The sequence below is a fragment of the Panicum virgatum genome, chromosome 4N, assembly GCF_016808335.1.
Source record: "Panicum virgatum strain AP13 chromosome 4N, P.virgatum_v5, whole genome shotgun sequence".
NCBI classification, from domain to species: domain Eukaryota; kingdom Viridiplantae; phylum Streptophyta; class Magnoliopsida; order Poales; family Poaceae; genus Panicum; species Panicum virgatum.
In genome coordinates, this window is record NC_053148.1 from 42,776,142 (window position 1) to 42,800,040 (window position 23,899).

Sequence of the window (23,899 nt, forward strand, 5' to 3'; positions counted from 1 at the left end):
TTTTTTCTACAGTACTCATCACATCAAATTTTTAGACACATGCATGCATGGAGTATTAAATGTAGTTAAAAAATAACTAATTATATAGTATGACTGATTCCATCGAGATAAATCTAACGACGTTAATTAATCAATGATTGAACATTAATTATCAAATAACAACGAAACGTGATTATCCAAACTCAAACTTTTCACCAACTAAACACACGCTGAACTAAGGCCCTGTTCAGTTCGCGAAAAGGGGATGAAAAGTTACTGTAGCACATTTCGTTGTTACTTGATAAACAATGTCTAATCATGAACTAATTAGGCTTAAAAGATTCATCTCGTGCTAATCAGTTAGACTGTGTAATTAATTACTTTTTTCAACTATATTTAATGCTCCATATATGTATCCGAAAATTCGACGTGACGAATACTATAGAAAAAATTTTAGGAAGTGAACCGGCCCAAGGGGGTGTTTTGGAATATAGACTTAAAAAAAAGTCTCAGGGACTTTTTAGTATTTAGAAGTATTAAATAAATATTAATTATAAAACTAACTGCAGAACCCTGTGGCTAAACTGCGAGACGAATCTAATGAGGTATTTTAATTCATGATTAGCGAATGATTACTATAGCATCAATGTAGAAAATTATGAATTAATTAGGCTCATTAGATTCGTCTCCGAAAAAACACTCAGTCAAAAAACATTTATAAACAGATTTTATTTAATATTATAAAATAGTAAAAAAAAATTTAATATGACAGGGACTCCTGAAAAAAGTTTAGAAACCTAACACTTTCGGGTCCGTGACTCGTAAGGCAGCCGTGTCCGTCACGATTCCCATTGGTTGGTAGGACGGCCCTGTCACTGTGGGCCCACTGTCCCTCGTCCCCATCTACGTCAGCACTCTCACAGATTCCATGGGCTTACGGGCCGGATCTGACCTTCCCGATTCACTGGCCCAACACAGGCCCCGACATAGCCCATGGAGTCGGAGCCCACCAAGAGAAGAGCCCATTATTCGCAGTGTCCTCGAAGCCCACGCCGAGAACACCAAACCGAACCGAAGCGAGCCGAAGGCCGCGACGAGCTTTCTCTTCTCTCACCTTCTCTTTCCGGCCTTCCGCGACCGCGGCGAGCAACGACGACCACGGCGAAGATGGCCGCTTCCTTTGGCTGCCACGGCCACCACCTCCTCCTACTCCTCGTCGCCGTCGTGTCGGCTTGCCTCGGCGCCGCTGCCGCTGCTGGGTAGGTGCTCCGCTGCCCTTGCCTCCTCTCGTTTCCTCCGTGATCCGATCGGCCGGATGCTTTGCTGACAGCTCTCCCGATTTGACTCTTGTTTCTGGTGGTTCTAGATCTGGCGATGGGTACACGATCGCCGGCCGCATCAAGATCGACGGTAAGGGATCCAGCTCCTATCCAATTCTTCCGGATGCGTATTTGAGTTGTTGCTAGGTTTCTAGCGTTCAGGGGTCGTATAACCGTAGCTCAGTGGCAAATTAGATGCGTCCGCTGTTATATTTAGGGGGCCGATTTGTTGGAATTTATATTCCTAGACTAGATTCTATGTAGCTTGCTGTGTACTTCATAGTTCATTCACGTCACGTTACTTGTCTAAACCTTGGCATTGAAACGGTAGTAAGCGTCCACAACAGTTTGGGATCTATTGGCCATTGCTTTGACGGGAACGGGCATGTTTTACCTAAGGTTATAGCTTACAAACTTAAGCACAATCCTTAATTGTTGAAGAGTGTGTGCTATACTGCTATTCCTGCAATTTGTTGTTTGGAATAACTGAATTAACAGTTGTGTTGTGTGTAAAAATAAGGAGTTGCTAAATGTGCAATCTATTTCAGGAGTTGATTTTTGCTACATCGGTTCAATAACCGAATGAACTAGAGATGAAATCTCACTTTTATTCTAGATTGATGCTGTGCCACCATGGTCTATGAGAAGTCGCATGAAATAAGTGTAGGCATTCTGATGTATTTCTGTTGAGTCTCTACCATGCTGCCCCTATCCCAAGCTATTGTTTCATGAATGTGTTGCCATGACGTTTGAACCAATATTTCTTGACCAGACTTACCGGAAGTAATCCAAAATTAATTGGTTTTATGTAACTTTTCCTTTTCTAACCAGTTGTGCGTTGTCCTCCTCTGAGTAGTTTTGTCTAAATATTGAATTATGGAAATCTGAGTTGGATTCACTATCTGGATCATTACTGCTCCTTGAGCCTAAAAGTTTCATGCTGGAAGCTCCTAATTACCTCTCTGCTATCTGTCTGTTCTCTGTTATCTGATGTTATTTATTTGATATGGCTATAGGTGCGAATGCGAAGGGCTTTGGTCTTCCAGCTAAGACATCAAACACAAAAGTGATACTTAATGGTGGTCAGAGAGTTACATTTGCCAGGCCAGATGGCTACTTTGCTTTGTATCCTACAAAATATGTGAATCCACAAGTTTCAGCTTTATCTTGAAACTCTGATGAACGCGAAATCACCTATTACACTGTCTCTGGTTACCATACCTTTTCAGGTTGTTACCTTGCTTTGAGGAAAAGAATACAATAGAATAGTAGTCTACTATTCAAAGAAATATTAGCTCTCAGCCTGTCATCAAATGCATGAAACTAGTTTCTTTTCTGCTCTTGTGTAAATATTTCTTTGTAGTTATTCTTTGTGCTGTGTTAGCTTAGCATACTATATTGCTTATTGTTGCTTCTTGACCATATATACTTAAGTCACAATGTGCCAGCTGGAACTCATTTGATTGAAGTTTCCTCAATCGGTTACTTCTTTTCCCCTGTAAGTACTTATTACATGATTTTTTAATAAGATGAGCAAAAATGAGCCTCTGAAATTTACTCCCTATTCTGTTGCATGATAGGTTCGAGTAGACATCAGTGCAAGGAATCCTGGCTATATTCAAGCAGCATTGACTGAAACTAGAAGAGTTCTAAATGAGCTTGTGCTGGAACCTCTGAAGGAAGAGCAGTACTATGAGGTATCTATTACTATCTTTTTTTTTCTAAATATGTTTCTTCACTTATTGATCTTGTTAAGTACCTCACGAAAGCCAACCTTCATAATTGTTTTTCTTTTTGACCTTTTAAGGTGAGGGAGCCTTTCTCCGTTATGTCACTTCTGAAGAGTCCCATGGGGTTGATGGTTGGTTTTATGGTCCTAATGGTCTTCGTGATGCCCAAGATGATGGAGAACATAGGTAAGTTTCAACCCTTTTACACCCATGAATTGGACAACCTTTAAATACTTAGTATATTGCGTATGCTAAGAAACTAGCACATGGCAGCTTGGAAGAGCGGTATTCTCTTAATAGTTTAGAGGTGCATTATATAACAGTAGACTTTGGTTGTATTTATTGAGCTTTGTGCACTGGATAATTTTTTATGAAGTATATTAGTTAGACTGTCACTCTTCTGGATTTATAGTTATAATTTTAGTCCTGATGAAGAAGTACTATGAAATAATGTTTGGTCATGATTTCCTTTATTCAAAACTATTTTTTATGCCTGTTAAATAATTTATGTTCCTTTACTTAATTATCTGCTACCTATACAGTTTTACATTGTCTTGTCTGTTTCATATTAACACTATAAGTTGGCAACACTAGCATTTTCTAATCATTTTTAGGCTTCATGATGCCCTCAAGAGAGCTTGTAGATTGGCTCATTTTTTGTGGGTTTTTTTGTTTTTGTTTTTGTTAATACTAAAAGTACAGTTATGTTTTAATTCAATACTTTCTTGCTAATGCATCAGAAATACTAGTGTTTATATGTGGCTAACTGACTTTACTCTTTGTGGTTGAAGATCCTGAGGAGATGAAGCAAGCTCAAGAACAAATGAGGAACAACCCTGTTTCATTCTCAAGCTTGCTTACCAGAACGCAGGGCTAGAAGTAGAATGTGGGGATGACGCAAAGGGGTCTGTCTAGTCGATAATGTGATGAAGCACTGTACTGGGGATGTGGAAACTCTTTCCCCTATTTTTACTGTATTTTAAGCTGTAATTTATCTGTGATGTAGAACCTTTTGAAACCTCTAGCTGAACTAGTCATGCAGTACATTAACATATACCCGGCAGGTTGAGTTATTTTGTTGAAAATATATGTCTTTTTTTGAATCAGCTGAATGTTTGACGCCTCACCTATTCATCAACCACAGCTGTAAGACATTCCTGTTTTTGAGCTGTGGTGCAGTGGTCCGTCAGAGACCTCGCCGGATGGACAATGGCTTGCCCATTCTTCTGTTTTTGGTGAAGTAGGATTGCGAACTTGTGTTACATTTATATAATCAGGTTCCTATCTCAGGTCAAGTAGATATTGAATTCAACTGAACAGTCTTGAGGATGTCTTTGCTGTACTTATCGTATTGAAACCTTACCCATCCTGCACTTTTTAGTAAGATTTAAGCTTTAGCAGGTAATGAACTTGGCTCCACAGAGATTGTGATCTGCCAAAGAAAGTCGACAAACTCTACCATTGTTCAAGATTAGCATGGAAAGACAACGGTGCCTATCCTAATCCATAGCAGTTTGGAAATTGGTTATGTGCTAAAGCAACGTACATGCATTGATTTCCTTGTTTTATAGAACTTCTGCATACCGTGTCTTGGCATTAGTGGTTCTTGATACTTCTAAGATGACTAGAACATGTGTACATCTCTGCTAGAGATAGAGAGGGGGATTGTCACCAACTACGTAGACTTGTGCGTCTCCTGGCTGCTGAAAATGACCATGGAGGAGTGAACTCCGTTGTGTGAATTCAGACGTTCACGACGTCTATGTTAGCACTTTATTTTATCAGACACGTGTATGATCATCCTTCCAGATCTTTCCTAGTGATGTAGCTGTACATTTCTTCATCTAGCCTTCGTATGAGTAAGCAAGTGTTCGATAAGTATATACAAAATAAAGAACTCTTATGGTGCTGAGACAATCAATCGCTTCGTGCAATAATCCTTTGAACTTTCAACGAAATTGTTAAGTGATTTCAACTATGATTTAAAAAATATATTTGGTCGACACTGTTGACATATTCTAGAGTAAACCTTGGCCAAAAAAATTATTCCTTAAAACACTTGAATTTACATCGCTGCAAAAGTGGAACCTGATGCAAAGAAAATGAAAAAAAAAAGCTATCAGGGGGAAGAAAAGAAGTGACAATCAGAGAAAAAATCCGGCATAATTTGACATTTGGCAACATGTTATCAACCAGAGAAGGCCATAGCCCACAGAACATGCTCTGCTCGAGTACAATCTATGCACTGCCTCACAATATCCGGTCACACTAGCAAGTCACAGGCTTACAGCCATGGAAATTTGTGTTCTCCAATGGCTTGAAGGAGATAAGAGACGCCAAGGAAAGCCGGACAAGGCCTGAGCCAGATTATGCCTTGGGAGCTTGACAGGGACCTGCTGCATCCACGGAATCATACGCCTTTTCTGTGCTGGAGAACGCACCATGCTGGCATGCTCCATGTTTTGAGGGGTTTCGGATTGGACCATTTGCCTCCTGGCGTTGTCTTCCCAAGCTGGCTCTTCTCCAAATTTTCGTTCGAGTTTTGAGTCTTTGAGATCAGAGGAGCCATGGTGCTTGGGACCATCACCAACAATCACCATGATGCCTGCCATGGTGGTCCGTGCTAGCTAGCACAAGCGGGATATTAATTTGGCATTTCTTTTCCTCTCCTTTTTCGCGTCCCAGTTTTGCCTTTTTCTTTTTTGCTGGAATATATTCTTGAGAAAAGGATCGGAATAATGTAGGGAAAGAAAGCCTACTTGCAGAGTAGTAAATGCTGTGATATAGATAGGAAAAGAAGGTGATAAATGGAGAAAGCGGTGTTTGAGCTGTATCAGCAGTTGCTTCAGGCCACTTGCTGTGCAATGTGCACACAGCATAAAACTACCAACTGGAGTTTCTATCTTTATGCCAACAACCAAGAACATGTCAGTTACACTGGCACCTTCTCTCTAGTTACACAGACTAGGGGTGTCAATTAGTGAGTCTCAGGTGCACCTCCAACCCTTTTTAGTTCAAAATTTTATACTATTTCTCCAAAATCAGATTCTATTTTAAAAAATTAATACAAAAATTTAAACTAAAAAGGGATGGAGGTGCACCTAAAGGTCACCAATTTGCACCCCAACACAGACACAAAAGCAACAGCAGGGATAGCTTGTCTTCTCTTCTAGTTCTAGGGCACCTCCATTTCAGATCCAAGATGTCCAACCAGGATTGATGGAAGTTGTTTAATTTAATAGCCTGCCGTGTTGATTCTCCTATGTGTTAACCATGGATTATTTATAGGTAGGTCTCGTTCCAAATCTGACCAAACTGATGTTCTGTACTCCCCCCCCCCCCCCCCCCCCCATTGTATCTTTTATTTATTCTTCCTGGTAGAGAAGAAAGTGTCGGCACCGCACCCCGGTGCATGGCAATAAGCTGCTCCCATGAATCTAGAGAGCACTGACATAGCGTCACTGTCAAGTGCCTCACCTGCCATTATCATCAAGACAAACACAGATTAATAATTTAATCAAATAGAAAAACCTCAATTCATTGAGAGAGAAAAAAAATCTGGACCAGCCTACCCTACATGCTGGTCATGTGTGTGAGAGAGATCTGCCTACCGTCCATCCATGACAGATCATCTGTAGACAAACGTAAGCCGGATGCTTCTCCATAACTGATTCTAGTATCATGTAGTGCCAGAATTTACTTTATGTTAAATCATGCGATTAAACATCTGTAACTGCTAATTACATCTCAAGCATATGCTCCATGTATTGGCAGGATCTCCCTGATCCCATTCTTTGACCCAACTACCCATGTGTGTATTCATTGTGAAACCAGTCATGCTACCTTCATGCACAGCTGCACTACAGATTTTTTTTTAGGACTCAGAATTGTTTTGAAGGAGCCATCAGGTCGCATTCGGATCAGATCCGTGAAACTGCAACTTACAACTCAATGCCAACTGCCATGAGAATGCACTCATGTATGTAACAGATCCACATCACAAAAAGTTCTAATTTTTAAAATCGGTTACTACATAAAGCGTTGCAGACAAGATCTCCTACAATTATTTTTTCTTATCACCTTGGCTTTGGTCGCAAAATTAATCACTCTTCACAGTGGAAATTAAATAAGTGGTATTTACATTGTAAAGAATGTAAATGTTGGTTTTGGAAGATGAATTAGCATGGTAGATCCACAAAATTTTGCCAGAGCATAACACAAAACATGTGCTAGTTATAAAATTTGGCCCTGGATCTACCAACTGTTAGGACAGCTGTTGCTATTGCAGTGATGCAACTGATGTTTCCCCCAAACCAACAAAGCAACAGCAGCCTTTGCAGAATAATTAACTCCTCACCACAATTTGATTACATCCTCCCATCTCCTCACAGTACTACTACTACTTGACAACTGCCAGCTGATTAATCCTACTACTAGTAATATTTTTTAAAAGTAATCCTCCAGCAGCTAGTCCATCAGGCTGCTGCTCTTCACTGAACATAGAGCACATGCATTGTGTAGTAATACTAGTATTATTAGTATATTTGAGTTGGCGTGATTTGTTTTTGCTCTTCTCTGACTTAGCCATTGTTGTTATGCTCCTGTAAGATCTCCAAATCCAGCTCAAGTCCACTCCTGTAGGGGTGGGAACGGATCGTGGCCCTAATGATCTCTCCACAAACAAACTTGGTCCTTATATATTTTTAGTTCGAAAAAAAAAACTCAACCTCCAGGCATTGCATGTAAGAAGAAGACTTACACAGGCCGCTTGACACCCGAGCCGTATATGATTAGAGTCCAGCCCTTAGATTATCTAGGCTAAATTTTAAGACCCTTTACCACCTCTGCTCCACTGGCTGGTCTGAGCCATATGAGAAATCGAAAATGGAAACCACTGCAGACGCCCAGATCCACTGGAGCTCTCCCAAACATATTTAAGGTATCATGCAAAAATAGTTGTCATCACTTGAAATAGGAGCACGGTTTTGAAATAAAACTCATTGTGACAATGCTGGCATATGGCAGAATATATATGCTATAAAATTTGCACTAAACAAATAATGTGTGTCAACAGAACAGATGCTGATAAACCATTTTGCAGTTTTCTACTTGACTTTTCTATTGTAGTTGGCATGATACAATAGGCCGTTTGAGTCCATTTTTACAATGCATGTTGCCATGTTGGACATGCTACTGTTTTGTAAGTTGTATTCTGAACATAAATTTATGTATGAACATAATGTGACTAGTTACAGTATTACAACTATAGAAATTTCCACCATTTTTGTATCCTACATAATGTGAGCAGTTCATGCCTAACGACGAAAAGCACTAGTACAAGAAAAATTAGGGGAAATAAACTACACATTTATTGGGTTGAAGATCGAACATGTTCATTAGGGTTCTTGTAGGAGAATCGAAAAAATTTGAAGACAAGTGCCCCTCCTATTGAAGCTTACTGTTTCTACAAGTTGATATTGAAGTATTTAAACAATAATGGAAATAAATCAGTAAGATTCTTGAGGTATGTCCTGTTGGAGATGAACTAAGTGATGTGAAGTGAGGCAGTAACTAAGTACATGAAATCCTAAAGCACATCAGCAGGTGGTAGTAACTAACTGGGGAAGGAAAGGATCAACTTTTGTATGGTAACCACGACATTAAGGGTGTGTTTAGTTGGTGAAAAATTTTGGGTTTTGGTACTGTAGCACATTTCGTTATTACTTGACAAATAATATCCAATCATGGACTAATTAGACTTAAAAGATTCATCTCGTGCTAATCAGTTAGACTGTGTAATTAGTAATTTTTTTCAACTTTATTTAATGCTTCATGCATGTGTCCAAAGATTCGATGTGATGTGTACTGTATGAAATTTTTTGAGAACTAAATGGGGCCTAATAATAATTAGATTTGCAAGATCAGATCGGGCAAGGTGTAAAAAAGAGCACAATTAAGGTAACCAGCCCGCCCTATCAGTTTTTTATTGTGCATCTATCTATGTAAGATCGAAATTAAAGAGCAGGAGGAGTAATAAACAATGTTAATCAGGCAGGACATACCAATCTCACCGAATGAACAACAGTCCTGGACGACTCCTCTGCCAATCGGTTGACGAATGTAAGCTTGGATTTGCAAGCAGCATCGTCACAAATCTATATAACATATATAGATGCAACCCACTAAATATCATAATTGTATTTCTCTCAATCCTTATGCTGCTCTGTCATTAACTCACTAAGTATCATACTACAACGTCATAAACCTACTAAGTATCATAATTTCTATTTCTCTCAATCATATTTTTCATATATTTTCACTATGCCGCAGTTTACCAAAAGTATAAATAAAAAAGACACCCAACAGCCAAATTTCTTATTTATCAATTAAATATTACTCTATGTAACATACATGATTTTAAATCCCCTCTCTTTATTTCCTTTTATTATTGCCTCATGAACGTTATTTTCATTTATCAATTTATTTCTTTTTATTATTGCCTCGTTAACATTAATTTTATTTATCAATTAAATATTAGTCTATTTAATATTAATAAATAAATAAATTCACATTTGTTACCGAAAATGCAAAACAATTCTTCTCCTATGGTCTTTTTATTTTCTAATAATGATGCATCATACTAGGAAACGTTAATTTATATTTCTCTCAAACCTTGTGGAACCACTAGCCATGGAAGAAAGACCCCTTCATACACCATCTGGTCCTGTCTCTTCATCTCTCTCATATTTGTAACTTAAAATTCTTATATGTACATCGATTTAATTATTTAAGCATATCTTATATACAATCATATCATATATCTCCAATATTAAAATTAGCTGCAATTTTCAGAGGCGGAGTCAGGATTTGATCATTAGGGGGGCCAAGCAGTGATTGAGGGGGCCAACAGTCTTGCCGCAGGTCATCGTTGGAGTGCAGTATACTCAACTTCAACCTTTTTGTCTAGAAATCCCGCAACAACACACGGAGTACTCAACTAATTTTGGGTATGATGATGGTTTCCCAAATACAATAGTACTACAGTTGTAATCTGGATTGGATTCTTTACTACCCTAGGCCCTGTTTATTTCTCAAAAAAATTCAAGATTCCCCGTCACATCAAATTTTTGGACACATGCATGAAGCATTTAATGTAATTTAAAAAATAACTAATTACATAGTTTAGCTGGAAATAATGAGATGAATCTTTTGAGCCTAATTAGTATATAATTGGACACTAATTACCAAATAAAAATGAAATTGCTTTAGTAGCCAAATCTAAAAAATTTCACGAACTAAACACGCCCCTAGTAGTAATAGCCTGATCTAGTAGTAATAGCCTGATCCTGACAAAGCAGATTCAGATTTCCTGAAGAAAAAACCATCTGCGTAGGCCCCATTTGGTTTCTTACTAGAAGATCTTAGAAAGCACTTTGACCATTAATTAGAGACATTAAATAAAAAAAAGTTCACAAAACCAACTCCAAAACCCTTCGCTAGAAACCCTAAAAGATCTAATGAGATTTTTGACCGCGTAATTAGGAAATGATTACTAACCCTTGCGCTAGAAATCCTGAAGGATCTAATGAGATTTTTGACCACGTGATTAGAAAATGATTGCTGTAACATCACTATGGCCAATCATCAATTAATTACCATTATTGAATTCATCGAAAAAAATTACACCCATCCCATCTGTGAAGAAATTTTACAAATACACTTCATTTAATACTCCATGCATACAAAATTCCTTCCTAGAAGCTGGCAGAAGAGGTGAACCAAACACGGCCTATCTCTCCACAGTTGGCACCAGGGTTAACCATTTCGTTTTCCGGTCAAATCCCGGTGTTTAGCGGAAACGGAATTCCGTTCCGAAATTTCGGCGAATTTCGTTGAATTTCGGTCGAAATTTGTTGAATTTTGAATTTGAAAACGAAATATACCGAAATTTCGGATCCCGGTAACTAGCAGAAATGAAAAATTTTCCGAAATTTCGGCGAAATTTCGCCGAAATTGTTAACCCTGGTTGGCACTCACTTTTCACGGTACTCGCAATAAGGTACAGGACCAGCTGTGTGACTTTTATTTCCCATAATATAATAATCAGATCGAAAGGGGGCTGCAGGCCACGAGCACCCCAAGCCACAGCAATAACATCACAAGTTCTACTGCTTCTCAGTGCATCCATGCAACATGGTCGGTCCTACTGCTACTACACAACCCCAGACGTCATGCAATACCCTCTAAACATCCACACCGCTTGGTTGCTCCCCGCCGCCTAATCTGATCCTTGAGCAGCTTCCCACCCCTACTACTCCACGGTGTTTCCTTCCTTCAGGCCCCTTCCTCCAGCAGCTTCTGATCGAAGTGCCACACCCCTGGCACCCAAACCATATGCATATCAACAAGGGATTAGTCTATATGCAAAGGCATAGTGGCAGATGAAAGACCACTGGTCAACGACAGACAGAATAACTAACCGTGTCCCTTGCCCACTCTCCTCAACTGGGCAACATACTCAGAGATCTTCTTGATGCTTTCAACCTTTCATGAAAGTACAAAATTTCGTAGTCAGAATTACGCAAGTCTAAAGTACAGTAAAGCCATTGCAAAATACACACAGTCCTGCATGATTTGTTCTGCACTGAACAGATGTTTAGTTGCTTTTACCTGCTCCGTGAGAAATTCACTCTCGATGAAGTCTGTCAGCTGAGGATCGTTGCACCTGGTCGCCACCTGTTAAGTATGTGCAAATGTTCATTATAAACTTGGATTGACTCTAAATAAGACTTGAACATATTTTCTAACTAGTAGTATTTCTTAAGCCTAACCCCACAATATTCTCAGTAAATCATGTCAAAGCAACTTACAGCATGCAGGTTGTGCAGCTTCTCATTAACCAGTTTCTCCAGAACCAGAGCCAGCTCCATGGCTGAAATCAGACCAAAGGCATGATCAAAAGAAGCTATCAGATTAGCTTTCGAATTGGTTGGACATGAATGGAAGACAAACCAAGTAGCTTATACCCAACTAAACATTTCCTATAAATAATCAGCCTTCAATTGTAACATATGTCATGTTTATCACTATCAGTCTTCCAATCTTATCAAAAATTCGACCTGCAAGCAAGGTTTTAAATCGCCGGCTAAGACGTTTAGCGGCAGAGCTGCCGTTACAGCATTTAGCGGGCTATAGCCGGAATTTAGCGGGCTATAGCCGGCTTTAGCGGGCTAAATGCCATAGCGGCCGCCCTCTCTAGAAGCTATAGCGGAAGCTATAGCCGGCTATTTAAAACCTGGCCTGCAAGGGGCTAGCCCCCCCCCCCCTCCCAGCATTCTTATAAGAAGGCGACCTTCTAACGCAGGCCGAGAAACCCCCGAACCCCAGCTCTTTCTGACCTTGGGTCTGGTGCCATTTCCTGGAACCGTTACCCCGGCCGGGACCGTTACCCACGGGGCCGGGAAACCGTGACGCCAGGCCGGGCCAGGCTGACTACACAGTCCAAGCTATCAGGAGCACCGCGAGGGGTTTTTTTCCCACATGCGGGGAAATTCGCCCCGGTGGGGGTTCGAACCCCCCACCTGTGGAGTGCCGCCGGTCGCTTCGCACCACTCGGGCTAACAACCTTAGGCGTCTTCCAATCTTATCTGTATGCTGAAAGTTGTGGTTCCTACAGTTGCATCAGTTGCAGAATAAAACTCAATCCTTTTTTTTTTCAGAAAACAGCAAACTTTTGTAAGTTTTCCTGCTCTACCCCAGTATGCAGCCTCCTCTAAGGCACCTACTATTTGAGATCGCACCATAATTTACCAAATAGGCATGCATGGCAACTCACCGTACAAAGCATCGCCTTTCTCAGGGTGGTCAAACTCTGTTAAGGGTGTGACAATGGACTGGAGACTGACCCTGCCTCCACGTGTGTTCTGACGGCGGCACAAGAACATGCACACCATCAGCATCACATCACAGTACAATTAGAGAGTCAATGGAAGTACTAATAGTACCTGGTACTTCATGAGCTTTTCAGCATGCTCTCTCTCCTCATCACTTGATTCCTTAAAAAACCTGTAGGTATGGAAGAAAATTCCTAATTGTAGGGGGGATTACTATGCCATGATGTATCGCTCACTGAAACTGGAGAAATGATGATTTACTTGGCAAATCCTTTGAGCGCCACGTTGTCGCGGTCGAAGTAGGCGAAGAGAGAGTGGTACGCATAGGAGGCATTGTACTCCACACTGCATGATAAAGAGAGTCGGAGTCAAATTGAATCCGAATCGAACTGCCTATACAGCTGGAATGACCGGTAATTAACACTAAAATTAGCACTAAAATTAGGCTTATCTACCAAAAAAAATGCGTCCACTGGACTGAAACAAAACAACAATAAGAAACCATTGCACAATTTAGCAGACACAACACATTATAATGAGGCGTGCATCAGGAATGGCCGGAGCAACAGATTAGGCGAGGTAGGAAAAGAATCACCGAATCTCAGCATATTGCGCCGAAATGTAAACAAGCCTAGAATCAAACCATACAACAGAATCCGAACACAACAGAGCAGAGCAGAATGAGGACGGGTGCCCAGTAGTGAGATGAGTGAGCAGAGCAGGGAGCGAGACGTACTTGATCTGCTCGTTGATGGCGGCCTCGCATTCGTCGACGAACTTTTGGCGCGCGAGGGACTTGTCCGCGGTCTGGGGCACGAGGGAGAGCTCCCCCTTGATCTCCTCGAAGGGCTGGAAGACGACCCCGGTGAGCACCTCCTTGCCCTTGCCCGCCGCCCTGCACGCGGCCGCAGCCGACGGCGAGACGCGCGGCGCCGGCACCCGGACGGAGGAAGCTGGGGTCACGGCAGGTCGAGAGGCATGGTTGGCGGCGGCGGCGGCGGCCGGTGACGGGGAAACCCTAAGCATCGCCATGTCGATGTGGATCGAAGAGGAGGGCGAGAAGCGTCGCGTGATTTCTGGTGTGGGATGGATGGGTGGAGGAGATGAGTCCGGAAAGGGATAGATAGATATAGGCGCGTGGGGCTGGCGGATTGGTGCCACGTGGACGGCTCAGGTTGGGAGGAGCGCGTGGCGGGCGAGCGCTCTCCACGCTCGAGCGATATTTCTCCAAACCTTTTTGGTCTCAGATTGGGAGGAGCGCGTGGCGAGCGAGCGCTCTCCACGCTCGAGCGATATCCAATCCCTCGGTTGGTTGTCTGCCTCTGCTGGTGGGTCCGTCCAACATCTATTTTCGGCATTTTATTTTATTTTTATTACTATTTGATTCTTGTTGGCAAAATTCTTAGAAATTTTGAATCGTATTCCCACTACAGATTGGGTCCGTTCAAACCAGTTCCATTGTGCTTGCTACTGCAGCCCTAAACTGAAAGGATTAGCTAGATGGTACAATGTACAATTTACTAGTATTTACTCTGTTCTGCTGGGTTGTCAGCAAATCAGTCAGCAGTATTTTTCTCTCACACCGAATCAGCATCATTTACCGGTCATCAGCCTGTCAACAATATTTTTCGGTCACAATAAATCAGCATCAGCTACCAGCCAAATAGAAAGTAGCCAAATAGAATAGTGGTAGTGTGGGGAGCACGCGCCTAAGAATGAGGACGACCCACGCCAGTACACCACACCACATACAAGGTCACGGACAGGACACAGGAGATAAGATGAACACATACGTGGTTGGCTTTTTTTTTTTGGAACAACGTGGTTGGCTAGTTGCTAGGACTAGGAGTGGCGTGTGGAGACCTCACGCCTAGCGGAAGCAGTGTAGTCATCCATCCACGTCTGCATCTGGACACAATGCTAGTCCAAATGCCAATGTACGTACTACAAAGGTCTATGCGGGTGCGTTTAAATCAGACAATCAGATAATAGTATTTTTTTCTCATAACAAATCAGCATCATCTATTAATTATCAACTAATCAGCCGTTCTGTTACAATAAATTAGCACCAACTATCAACTATATCTAGTCTAGCCAAATAGAATTGACGAATGATCGCGGGGGGAGCACGCGCCTAAGAACGAGTACGACCACACCAGTACACCACACACCATAGGAAGGTCACGAACAGGAGATAAGATTTGCGAGGACTAGGAGCGGCGTGTGGAGACCTCACGCCTAGCAGAAGCAGTCTAGTCATCCGTCCATGTATACATCTGGACACAATGCAGTCCAAATGCCTATCGTGGCCCCGTTTAGTTCGCTCGTGCTATTTTCTAGCTTAATTTTTTTCATGCACGGAGTACAAAATAAAATTTATTTGCAAAAAATTTTCACGGATGGATGTAATTTTTCGCGACGAATCTAATGACTACAATAATGCGCTTGTATTCCGCGTGGTAAGTTTGTAGTTCATGGTATAATAATTATGATATACTTCAGGTCTTTAATGTCTCGCTTGATTTTTTAAGTAGTTGTCAAATCGAATGTTTGGATGTCAATTCGAATGTTCGGATGTCAATGTTCGAATGCCAACTTAATATAAAACTAATTGCATAAGTAGCAATTAGAGCTCTAGATGAATCTATTAAGTATAATTAGTGCACAATTAGTCGATGGTTACTGTAGCGATTAATGGTCAAATTTTGGGCTAATTAGACTTAATAGATTCATCTCATGATTAAGTCACGACTTATGAAATTAGTTTTGTAATAATTCGATATTTAGTACTCCTAATTGGTATTTAAACATGCGATGTGACGGGTCTTACGACTTAAACTGAAAAAATGAAACGAGGCTTCGCGATGCTATCTTTAAATAGAATATTATTTTAGGTATCGAAATAGGCCTATGATCAGGGCGGATCTAAAGGGGGGCTAGGGGGGCTCCTGATAGAACCCGTTGGGGCTTGTTCCCGATCTTTCGATGAGAGTGGGGGATAACTTGATTTGAGGAGGATTGACGTTGTGCTGCCCGACTACAACACCACAAGGGCTGCGCTGCGTCTTAGCGACAGTTACACCGTCTCGGATTTGTATTGTTCTTGCTGCACCAAGAACAACCTTGAACCTGCAAGCAAATCAAAGAACTCGCAAGAACAAGTAAACAAGCACTGAAATCTAAAGATATGAATCACGAACTGAATTTGGATTCAACAAGTTGGGGTTCTGAATACAACAAGACAGGCGGTAATCGCTACACGCGTGCTTCCAGGAAATTGCAAATGACAAACTTACATCTAAACAAAACCCAAGTGTTTTCTGGTGGCTGCTACTGGTTTATATAGGGGGAGAGCAGCCAAGAGGGTGCTGAACACGAAACCCTAACTTAAAATGGGTCCCTAGTGGGCTGGATGAGATACAAAAGACTCAGCCCAAGTATGGACGTCCGAACATCATTTTGACGATAATTCTTAGCTCCATACGAATCTGATGATGATGTTGGATCCATCTGAAAGTAGACTTCATAAGCTTTCCGTGAAGTACTTGAACGCCCCAAACAAAGTCCGGATGAAGTCGTGGGCGCTGTTACAAGTTGGTGTTGTCTTGCTGTCCGAAACCAGTCCACGCAAAGCCGCTCCCCTTCTTATCCTCTCCATCATTCCTAAGAAAAACAAAAGTACGTGCATTTCCATTGTCTAAATATAATGGACAAGAGATTAACAATGAACTTACTTGATGATTGAGTTGACGGGCACGAGCGCAAGTAATAGGACCAAGTGGTGGGGATGTCACAGCTGCCGGTGTTGGTGGTGGTGTGGATGTATCATTGGTGTTGATGTCCTCATCAGCTCCAGCCCCCCTGCAGACATGAAACTCCATTGGAGCAAGAGGTGAAGGGGGGAGAAGAAGAGAGGAAGAAGAAGGAGAAGAGAGGAAAATGAGGTGAAGATGAAGGTGGAAAGGGAAGGGAGCCCCCTATCAGCTTGTGTTGCATCCGCCACTGCCTATGATAGTTTTTTGCTGTATTTATTAGGGTGAAAGGAGGGGTAAACTTATTTATTAGGGAGGGAGGAGCACAATTAGCTGGAAGTTTAATGTATTTGCGAAATAAGGAGATTTGGACTTTTAATCATGTGGCAATTAATTGGTGTGGTGGTATTTTTAGAAAAGTAGTGGTTATATTAAAATATGCCACATTATTGTGAGGAAGTATGAGAAACCATAGAAGAACGGCGGTACAGTATTATATTTTTAGCAAAAAATATTTTTATGTTTAACGAGTATGAAATCTCTTTGAGTTTATAATTTTGTTGGGTAGCGAAGCTTTAGGTTTCTAAAATTCTGAGCAACTTTTATATTGCACATTTTAATTTGAAGATGTTTTTGTGTCCAAAATGTGGGTAGAATGTCTCGCATGTAAGTATTTGTGCAAATTAATTGTGACATCGCAAAAAACTGTTCTGCAGTAAAGTTGTAGTTTCCAAAATTTTAATCAAATATTATATTGAACAACTTTTGATTTTGATGCATTTTGGTGTTAAAATATAGTATTGCTCGTATTGCTCGTGAAAAATAACGAATGGAACATGTTGTGATTTGGTTTAACGAATATTCGAACTGTTGGTGTTATGTATCACCGGCTAGTAAATTTGTGCCCGCGTCACTGGTTCAGATGGTAATGCAAGTATGCGACATAAGGTTTATACTGGTTCGGACAGAATGTCCCTACGCCCAGTTTGAGCTCTTATACTCTTGCACTCAGTTCGTAGTAGGGGTTACAAACAGGCGAGAGAGTGAATGGGCTCCCAAGTCTCTGGTTGCGTATGCGAGTGTGTGTGAGCACGTGAAAGTTCGGTCCCGTACTCAGGGGTACCCCTCTCTCCCTTTATAGTCCTAAGAGGAGAGGGGGTCGGATACAAAATGGGGCAAGCGTAAAAAGGAGGAAGTCGTGGGGGTCGTATGTGATCCGACCCCCTTCCTCATCTGTTCATCAAGGAGGGGTCCATGGTCCTTGACTCCTTGTTGATGGTCCGAGGCATGGGCAATCGGTCACGTCCGCCCACATAGGTCCCATTTTGACCGGCGACAGTCTCCGTACTACAGAGTAGGTGGGTTGCCACGTGGCGGTGCCCCCCGCCCTACGAGGGTCGGGCGAGATAGTCTCCCCATGGGGCTCGGGCGAGGCAGAGGCCTCCCTACGGGGGTCGGTCGGAGAGAGGCACTCCCACAGGGGTCGGGCGAGGCGGAGGCTGCTGCCGATGGGCCACCTAGTCTCGTCTCGGGCCGTGTCTAGTGGGCCGAGGTTGACTCGGGCCAGCCCTATGTCGGGCCTTGTTGGTTTAATCCTTCTGGTGCTTTAGCACTGACAGGCAATTAGGCGGTACTCGTTACTTTTACCCCATCACGAGGGTTTTTTGTTTTAAAAAAACCCTGAGAGAGGACTAGTATGGTGGGTTGATTTTATGAAAACCAAAAGTTTTATTTGCAAGTTTTTTCTGAATCGGGAAGGGCTGGACTGTGGGTTCGTTTTGATAAAAGTGATGAATTTGTTCGCAAAAATAACTAAGAAAGGAGGCCGGAGTGCACTTTGATTTCGCTAAAAGGGAGAGAGCTTTTCGCAAAAAAATCTAGGAGACGAGACCGGATTGCTGGTTGATTTCGCTAAGGGTTGAGCGTTTTTTCTTTTTTGCAAAATGATCTGAACTTGCATGATCTGAACCGTCCGCTGGGCCGATCCGATAGCCGGGAAAAAGTTTGACCATCCTTTGGTGCAGCTTTCGTATTGTAATAACTGTAAGATAAATAAATTAGCAAGAAAGAATTGTGCATTTATAAGTTAGCACTGACGGTTATTTGTTGCCTATGGCAAGTCCAAATAATCGCTGGGTTCGCTTGGCTTGTCAGCCAATCAGCCAACAATACTGTTCTCTCATACTAAATCAGCAACAGCCACCAGCTATCAGCCAGTCAGCAGTACTGTTCTCTCATAACAAATCAGCACCAGCCATCAGCCACAGCCAAGCGAACACAACGAATGTAGTACAAGGCAGGGTTCTGTTTGGTTCTTCTAGATCTAGATTTTAGATCAAAGAATCTTGCCATTTAGAGTATTAAAATTAAAGTCTAATCATAAAACTAATTGCAGAACTCTAGAGCTACTTTGCGAGACGATTATAACGAGATATATTAATCTATGATTAGTGAATAGTTACTGTAGTGTTACTGTAGTAAATCATGGTTTAATTAGGCTCATTAGATTTGTCGCACCAAATTACACTCATCTGTAAAAAAGTTTTACAAATAGATTTTATTTAATACTCCTAAATGGCAAGATTTTATGGTCTAGAATTTTAGATCTAGAGAAACAAACAACACCCAACAACAACAACCGATACACGTGCATGGAGTTAGATATAGATTTCCGAAGAGCATTTGGTGAATGCATGCAAATGCAATCATAGATAGCAAGGTTGTTAGCCACTAGCAGGCTAGCCAGGACCATGCATGCTCCCAGCACTTGGGCTTAATTACTCCCTTCGTTTTTAATTAGGAGTATATAAGTTTTGAGACAAGCTGCTTTGTTTAAAAAGTATATCAAGAGCACATAGATTATAATTTGTAAATAGGAATAAAAGACACCAAGGAACGCGAAAAAGGCTTGTAGCCTGTTTGTTACTAGAGCCTTAGTAGCACCTGAGGTGCTGGGTTCGACTCCCTATAGAAGCGAATTTAAACACTTAGGGGATTAGTAAATTAAACTGAGGTTGTGGATATAGTGTCAGTCCTTATCTTGGTGTTGAGCTTGAGGATATAGTGTCAGTCCTTATCTTGGTGTTGCGGCAGCAAGTTACTTTTACAAAAGTAAACCTAATGGATGGAATTATTGAGGAGGAGCGCCATGTGGAATTCGCTCTGCCGGCTCGCCTTATATATCATGATGTGTTGTCTTTCACTTTTTCCTTCCGTGTGTGTGTGTGTGTTTTGATTAAGGAGGTAAAGCATCATGACTCCCACAAACATTTTTACCCAATCTTTTCTTTAAAAAATCATATTCGGGCACTTTTAATTTAATCCAAGGGTGCATTTAGAAAGAGTTCCACCGAGTCATATTTGAATATTGCGTATTTCTTTCAGAAAATACGCAATAACCGGTATGAGCATGGACGTTAACATTTATATGCTTTGTTTCTAGAAAGTTGAGTAGTTGAGGCCTCGCTTGCCCAGACGCAACGCAGCTGACGTGGATCGGAGCAGTACGAGCCAAAGCCGCCTTCCCCCAGGGGTTTGCTCCACGTCAGCGCCATGCCAGCAGACAGCCGCGGAGTATCCATTTCCCAAATACGTCGGCGCTGCTGCCGTTCTCCGTCCGCGGGGTTCCGCCGCACCCGCCCGTACCAGACCTCCATGTCGGATGCCCTTTGGGCTTGCGCTTGGGGCAGAGAGAGAAAGAGAGGATCAGGCATCGCGGCCACACGCTACCCCATGAAACGGATTGCCGTTTGCTGCCTCCAAGTTATTGAGCTGAGCCGCAGTTGTGGGAGTTGCAGTGAAAATATTAGCACTAGGTTATTGTATCAGTATTTAAATAATTATTTATATAGTAAACGGCCATCATATACTTTTGGAGGAGCATGTAACTTTAAATTAAGAAAAAAAAGTACGCACCAGAATTCGAAATTTTTGTATTGAAACCTAACTGTAGTTCCATAAATCTGTAGATTGCGTCATAAGTTCCAGCAAAATTTGTAGTGTTTGAAAAACGAAAAAAACCTAAATTTGTAGTAACATTGATAATATTTGTGAGCTGGACCATTTCCGGTGTCCTTTTTCTTAACAATGAAATTTGTACATACCAAAAAGCCCATTAAATCAGCTGTGTTAATTGGTAGTTAGGAAACGAGATGGATGAGCTCAGTCAAGAAGGTTTCGCATTGATTAATAGTACGTGAGTATAGGCGATGAGTCATCGCCCCTTTTCGTTTAAGCAAGTGTCCAAATATACTACTAAACACCAATGGTGTGCGTTATATTTTTCTTCTTTCTTCGGGGGTCTTTTTGTAAAAGGGACCGGATAACAAAGCTCCCAGGACTCCCAGCCCCTTCGCAAAAAAAAATAGTGGCAGTCAGATCATACACAGTTGTAGATCACGGTGTTAATTAAATGCAGTAAAAGACTATATATATAAATATATATATATATATAAGTCATTCTCTATAGCCTGCTACAGAATAAATAATTCTGTGTCGATTCCGCCCAGGCCTAGTCCACGACTCCACTCGCTTGTATGGCTCGGCTCATCCAGCCGTCCCCATCCGCACGCGGCGTTGGCCCCAGGCTCGGCTTCAGCTGATTGCGCTCGAGCGAGGATGCTGCCCCAAAATGCGCATGAGCAGAAAACACTCCCCACCACCTGCTTGGACCGGGATCAGGTGCAATCGTAGTAACGACTGCAACTTTAGCGGTCGCGGCATAGATGCCCTCCAAATGTGATCCAACGTCTCCGCGGAAAAGGGCACTGTTTGTCTTCTTCGTTCGTCTTCTTCTTTTCTCCCGCACTGTTCTCCATTCTCCTAATCCCTCGGCGCCCACGGCCCTCCGACTCGGACCGGGCACTGCTGCTCCGCTTCAGCGCTGGGCCGCCGCCGCCACCAGCCCCAGAGCTCGTCCGTGCCGAGGACGAGGACAGCTGCTACGCCGGCGGCGCGGCGTGCCGCTATTTGATCACGCCGAAGAAGGACTTGCGCTGCCGGACGGCGGCCGCAGCGAGCTCCTCATCGTCCATTAGCTTCTCCTGCTCGATGCTGCACCGCAGGGTGGTCGCTGTGCCGTGCTGGTGCTATTGTGGTGGACCTGGTCCTGGTGGTAGCCGCTCTTGATTTGACCGAACGGCGCCTTGCAGTTGCAGCAGCTGCTCTTGTCTTCGCCAGATGGCGTCTCCCTGGCCCTGGGCCGGACGTCTCTGGCGCCGCGGCATTGCTCGTCGGAGCATGATGTCGAGGCGAACAGCAACCGGAAGAAGGCCCGCGACGCCAGCAGCTTGGCATGATGCAACGTCCTCGCGGCCTTCCTGCGCTGGGAGCCCTCCTTGCGCAGCCTCAACACGGGCGACTGCGCGTCGCGGAACCCGGCGGAGTGCGAGTGCTGCAGCGGTGCGACCATGGCGGCGCTCCTCCTGCCGGCACCGCCACAGCCAGCATCAACGTCCTGCACCTTGCCGCCCGGCCTCGGGGGCGCGGCCGCCAGCCTGCCCCGACAGAGCAGCTCGTCCGCCGCGCCACCGCTCCGGCGCACCCAAAACTCGAACTCCTTGCACGAGCTGAGATCCAGGTCGATGTACTCTTCCTCCACGAACGAGCACATGCTAGCCATTGCGGGGCCGTAGTGCTGAGCCGTGTGGCTCGAGGGCACATTGCTTGCTCCGACAACAGGCCGAGAATAGTGTGGGAGAAAGAAAGAAGATGAACAATGCCCTTTTCCGCGGAGGCATTGGATCACATTTGGAGGGCGTCTATATCGCGACTGCCAAAGTTGCAGTCATTACTACGACTGCACCTGATCCCGGTCCCACCTGCTTCCTTCTCGGCCAGGCGCACCGTCGTCGAATCGGCGATGATCTGGGTCTGGCCGCCCGCTCCGCCACAACGCAGGACAGCTACCCCTCTCAGCTCATTTGCGACCGTGGAATTCCACGTGCTGCGGCTGCTTCCGTCGGTGGGAGCGGCGGCGGCCCGGCAACGGCCCTTCGGCGGCCCCTTCCATCTCCGCCACCGCAGCACCCTCCCACAGCGACGTTCTCGTCTAGACTGGCCAGCTGCCGATGGCATCAAATCCCGGCGGCAATCCATGGAGAGACCCTAGGTCTGCGCACGGGATGGGGCTTGACCAGCCTTCCACGGCAATCTGACCTCTTGCTCGCGGGCGTGACACCAGAGAGAGTTACTGCATACGAGCTTCCCTGCAGGTAAGGTTCCGATTCCATAATTTCCATCCGATAAGTTGCTGATTGGATGAATTTTCTTTACTACCGTTCCTATTATTGACTTTTCCATGCGGCAACTGCAGATGTGCGTGATGTGCAGATATCGGAACCATTCCATGGTAAATCAATCTCATCATTATAGTAGTACTGCTTGACACCAATTTGTGGTAACTCTGGATTCTAGTTTTTGTCTATTAAAAGGGGCACAGATTCTAGTCAATCTCACCATATAATTTACTACCTTTTTTTTGGAATTACGTCTATTTCACCAGGTTACAAGGGGCACAGATTCTAGTACCCATTTACAGAAATTATCAAAATGACATACAAGGGGCATTGATTCTAGTAAAACATTTAGAAAAACTTTCTTTAACAGATTCTAGAAAATCACAATTTGGTACATCTATTATGTTAAATGTAGACTCATGCGTTCTTGTAACATGCAATTGTTTTTGTGGATATGGTAACCTGCTCTCAGTTTCCTAATTTCAGCCTTTTTCTTTCAAAAGAGCCAGCACACTACTATTGTAAATGCTACTGTTGAAACTTGATGATACCATTGTGGTAATTGTCTCAAATTACAGTAGCAAATATTACAAATCTATCGGAAATCACATACAAGGGTCACATATTGTAGTAACCATTTGGAAAAGATTACCATAATCACATACATGGGACATATATAGATTCTAGATTTGTTATGCAGAAATAGATTTTCCCAAAAGAGATCATATTATCTTAATTTTATTGTTATTTTATACGATTTTGGTAGTGTGATTAACCATTGAATAGACCAATATATTCTCATTGTGAATCAGTCACTACCCAATAATTCCTTTCTGATTTTATCCTTGTATTATAGCTGGGAAAATTCGCTTCTGCCCGTTGGCAAATGTGCATTATTGCTTCATGCATTGGCAACCAAGTATATGAGAGAAATGCAAATATGATAGATTCGAGGTTTTTACTAATTGATGTGTCCAATTTTTATACTTC

General features: G+C 42.8%; 2 protein-coding genes and 1 pseudogene across 2 annotated transcripts; 1 reads left to right on the forward strand and 2 right to left on the reverse strand.

Moving 5' to 3' along the window:
* Positions 1-1,035: 1,035 nt before the first annotated feature.
* Positions 1,036-4,134, forward strand: LOC120671283 (ER membrane protein complex subunit 7 homolog). Its single transcript, XM_039951579.1, has 7 exons — positions 1,036-1,238; positions 1,346-1,389; positions 2,315-2,423; positions 2,733-2,796; positions 2,879-2,995; positions 3,106-3,214; positions 3,820-4,134. The coding sequence occupies exons 1-7, from the start codon at positions 1,147-1,149 to the stop codon at positions 3,903-3,905; spliced, it is 621 nt and encodes a 206-aa protein (XP_039807513.1). The 5' UTR covers positions 1,036-1,146; the 3' UTR covers positions 3,906-4,134.
* A 6,940-nt stretch (positions 4,135-11,074) lies between these two features.
* On the reverse strand, positions 11,075-14,025 carry LOC120671286 (ferritin-1, chloroplastic-like). Its single transcript, XM_039951583.1, has 8 exons — positions 13,658-14,025; positions 13,183-13,266; positions 13,033-13,093; positions 12,864-12,951; positions 11,899-11,960; positions 11,699-11,764; positions 11,509-11,572; positions 11,075-11,406 (listed from the first exon to the last, which is right to left on the reverse strand). Exons 1-8 carry the CDS (start codon positions 13,951-13,953, stop codon positions 11,363-11,365), a joined length of 765 nt encoding a protein of 254 aa, XP_039807517.1. The 5' UTR covers positions 13,954-14,025; the 3' UTR covers positions 11,075-11,362.
* Positions 14,026-21,187: 7,162 nt separating this feature from the next.
* LOC120671285 lies at positions 21,188-22,561 on the reverse strand (annotated as a pseudogene).
* Between the last annotated feature and the right edge of the window lie 1,338 nt (positions 22,562-23,899).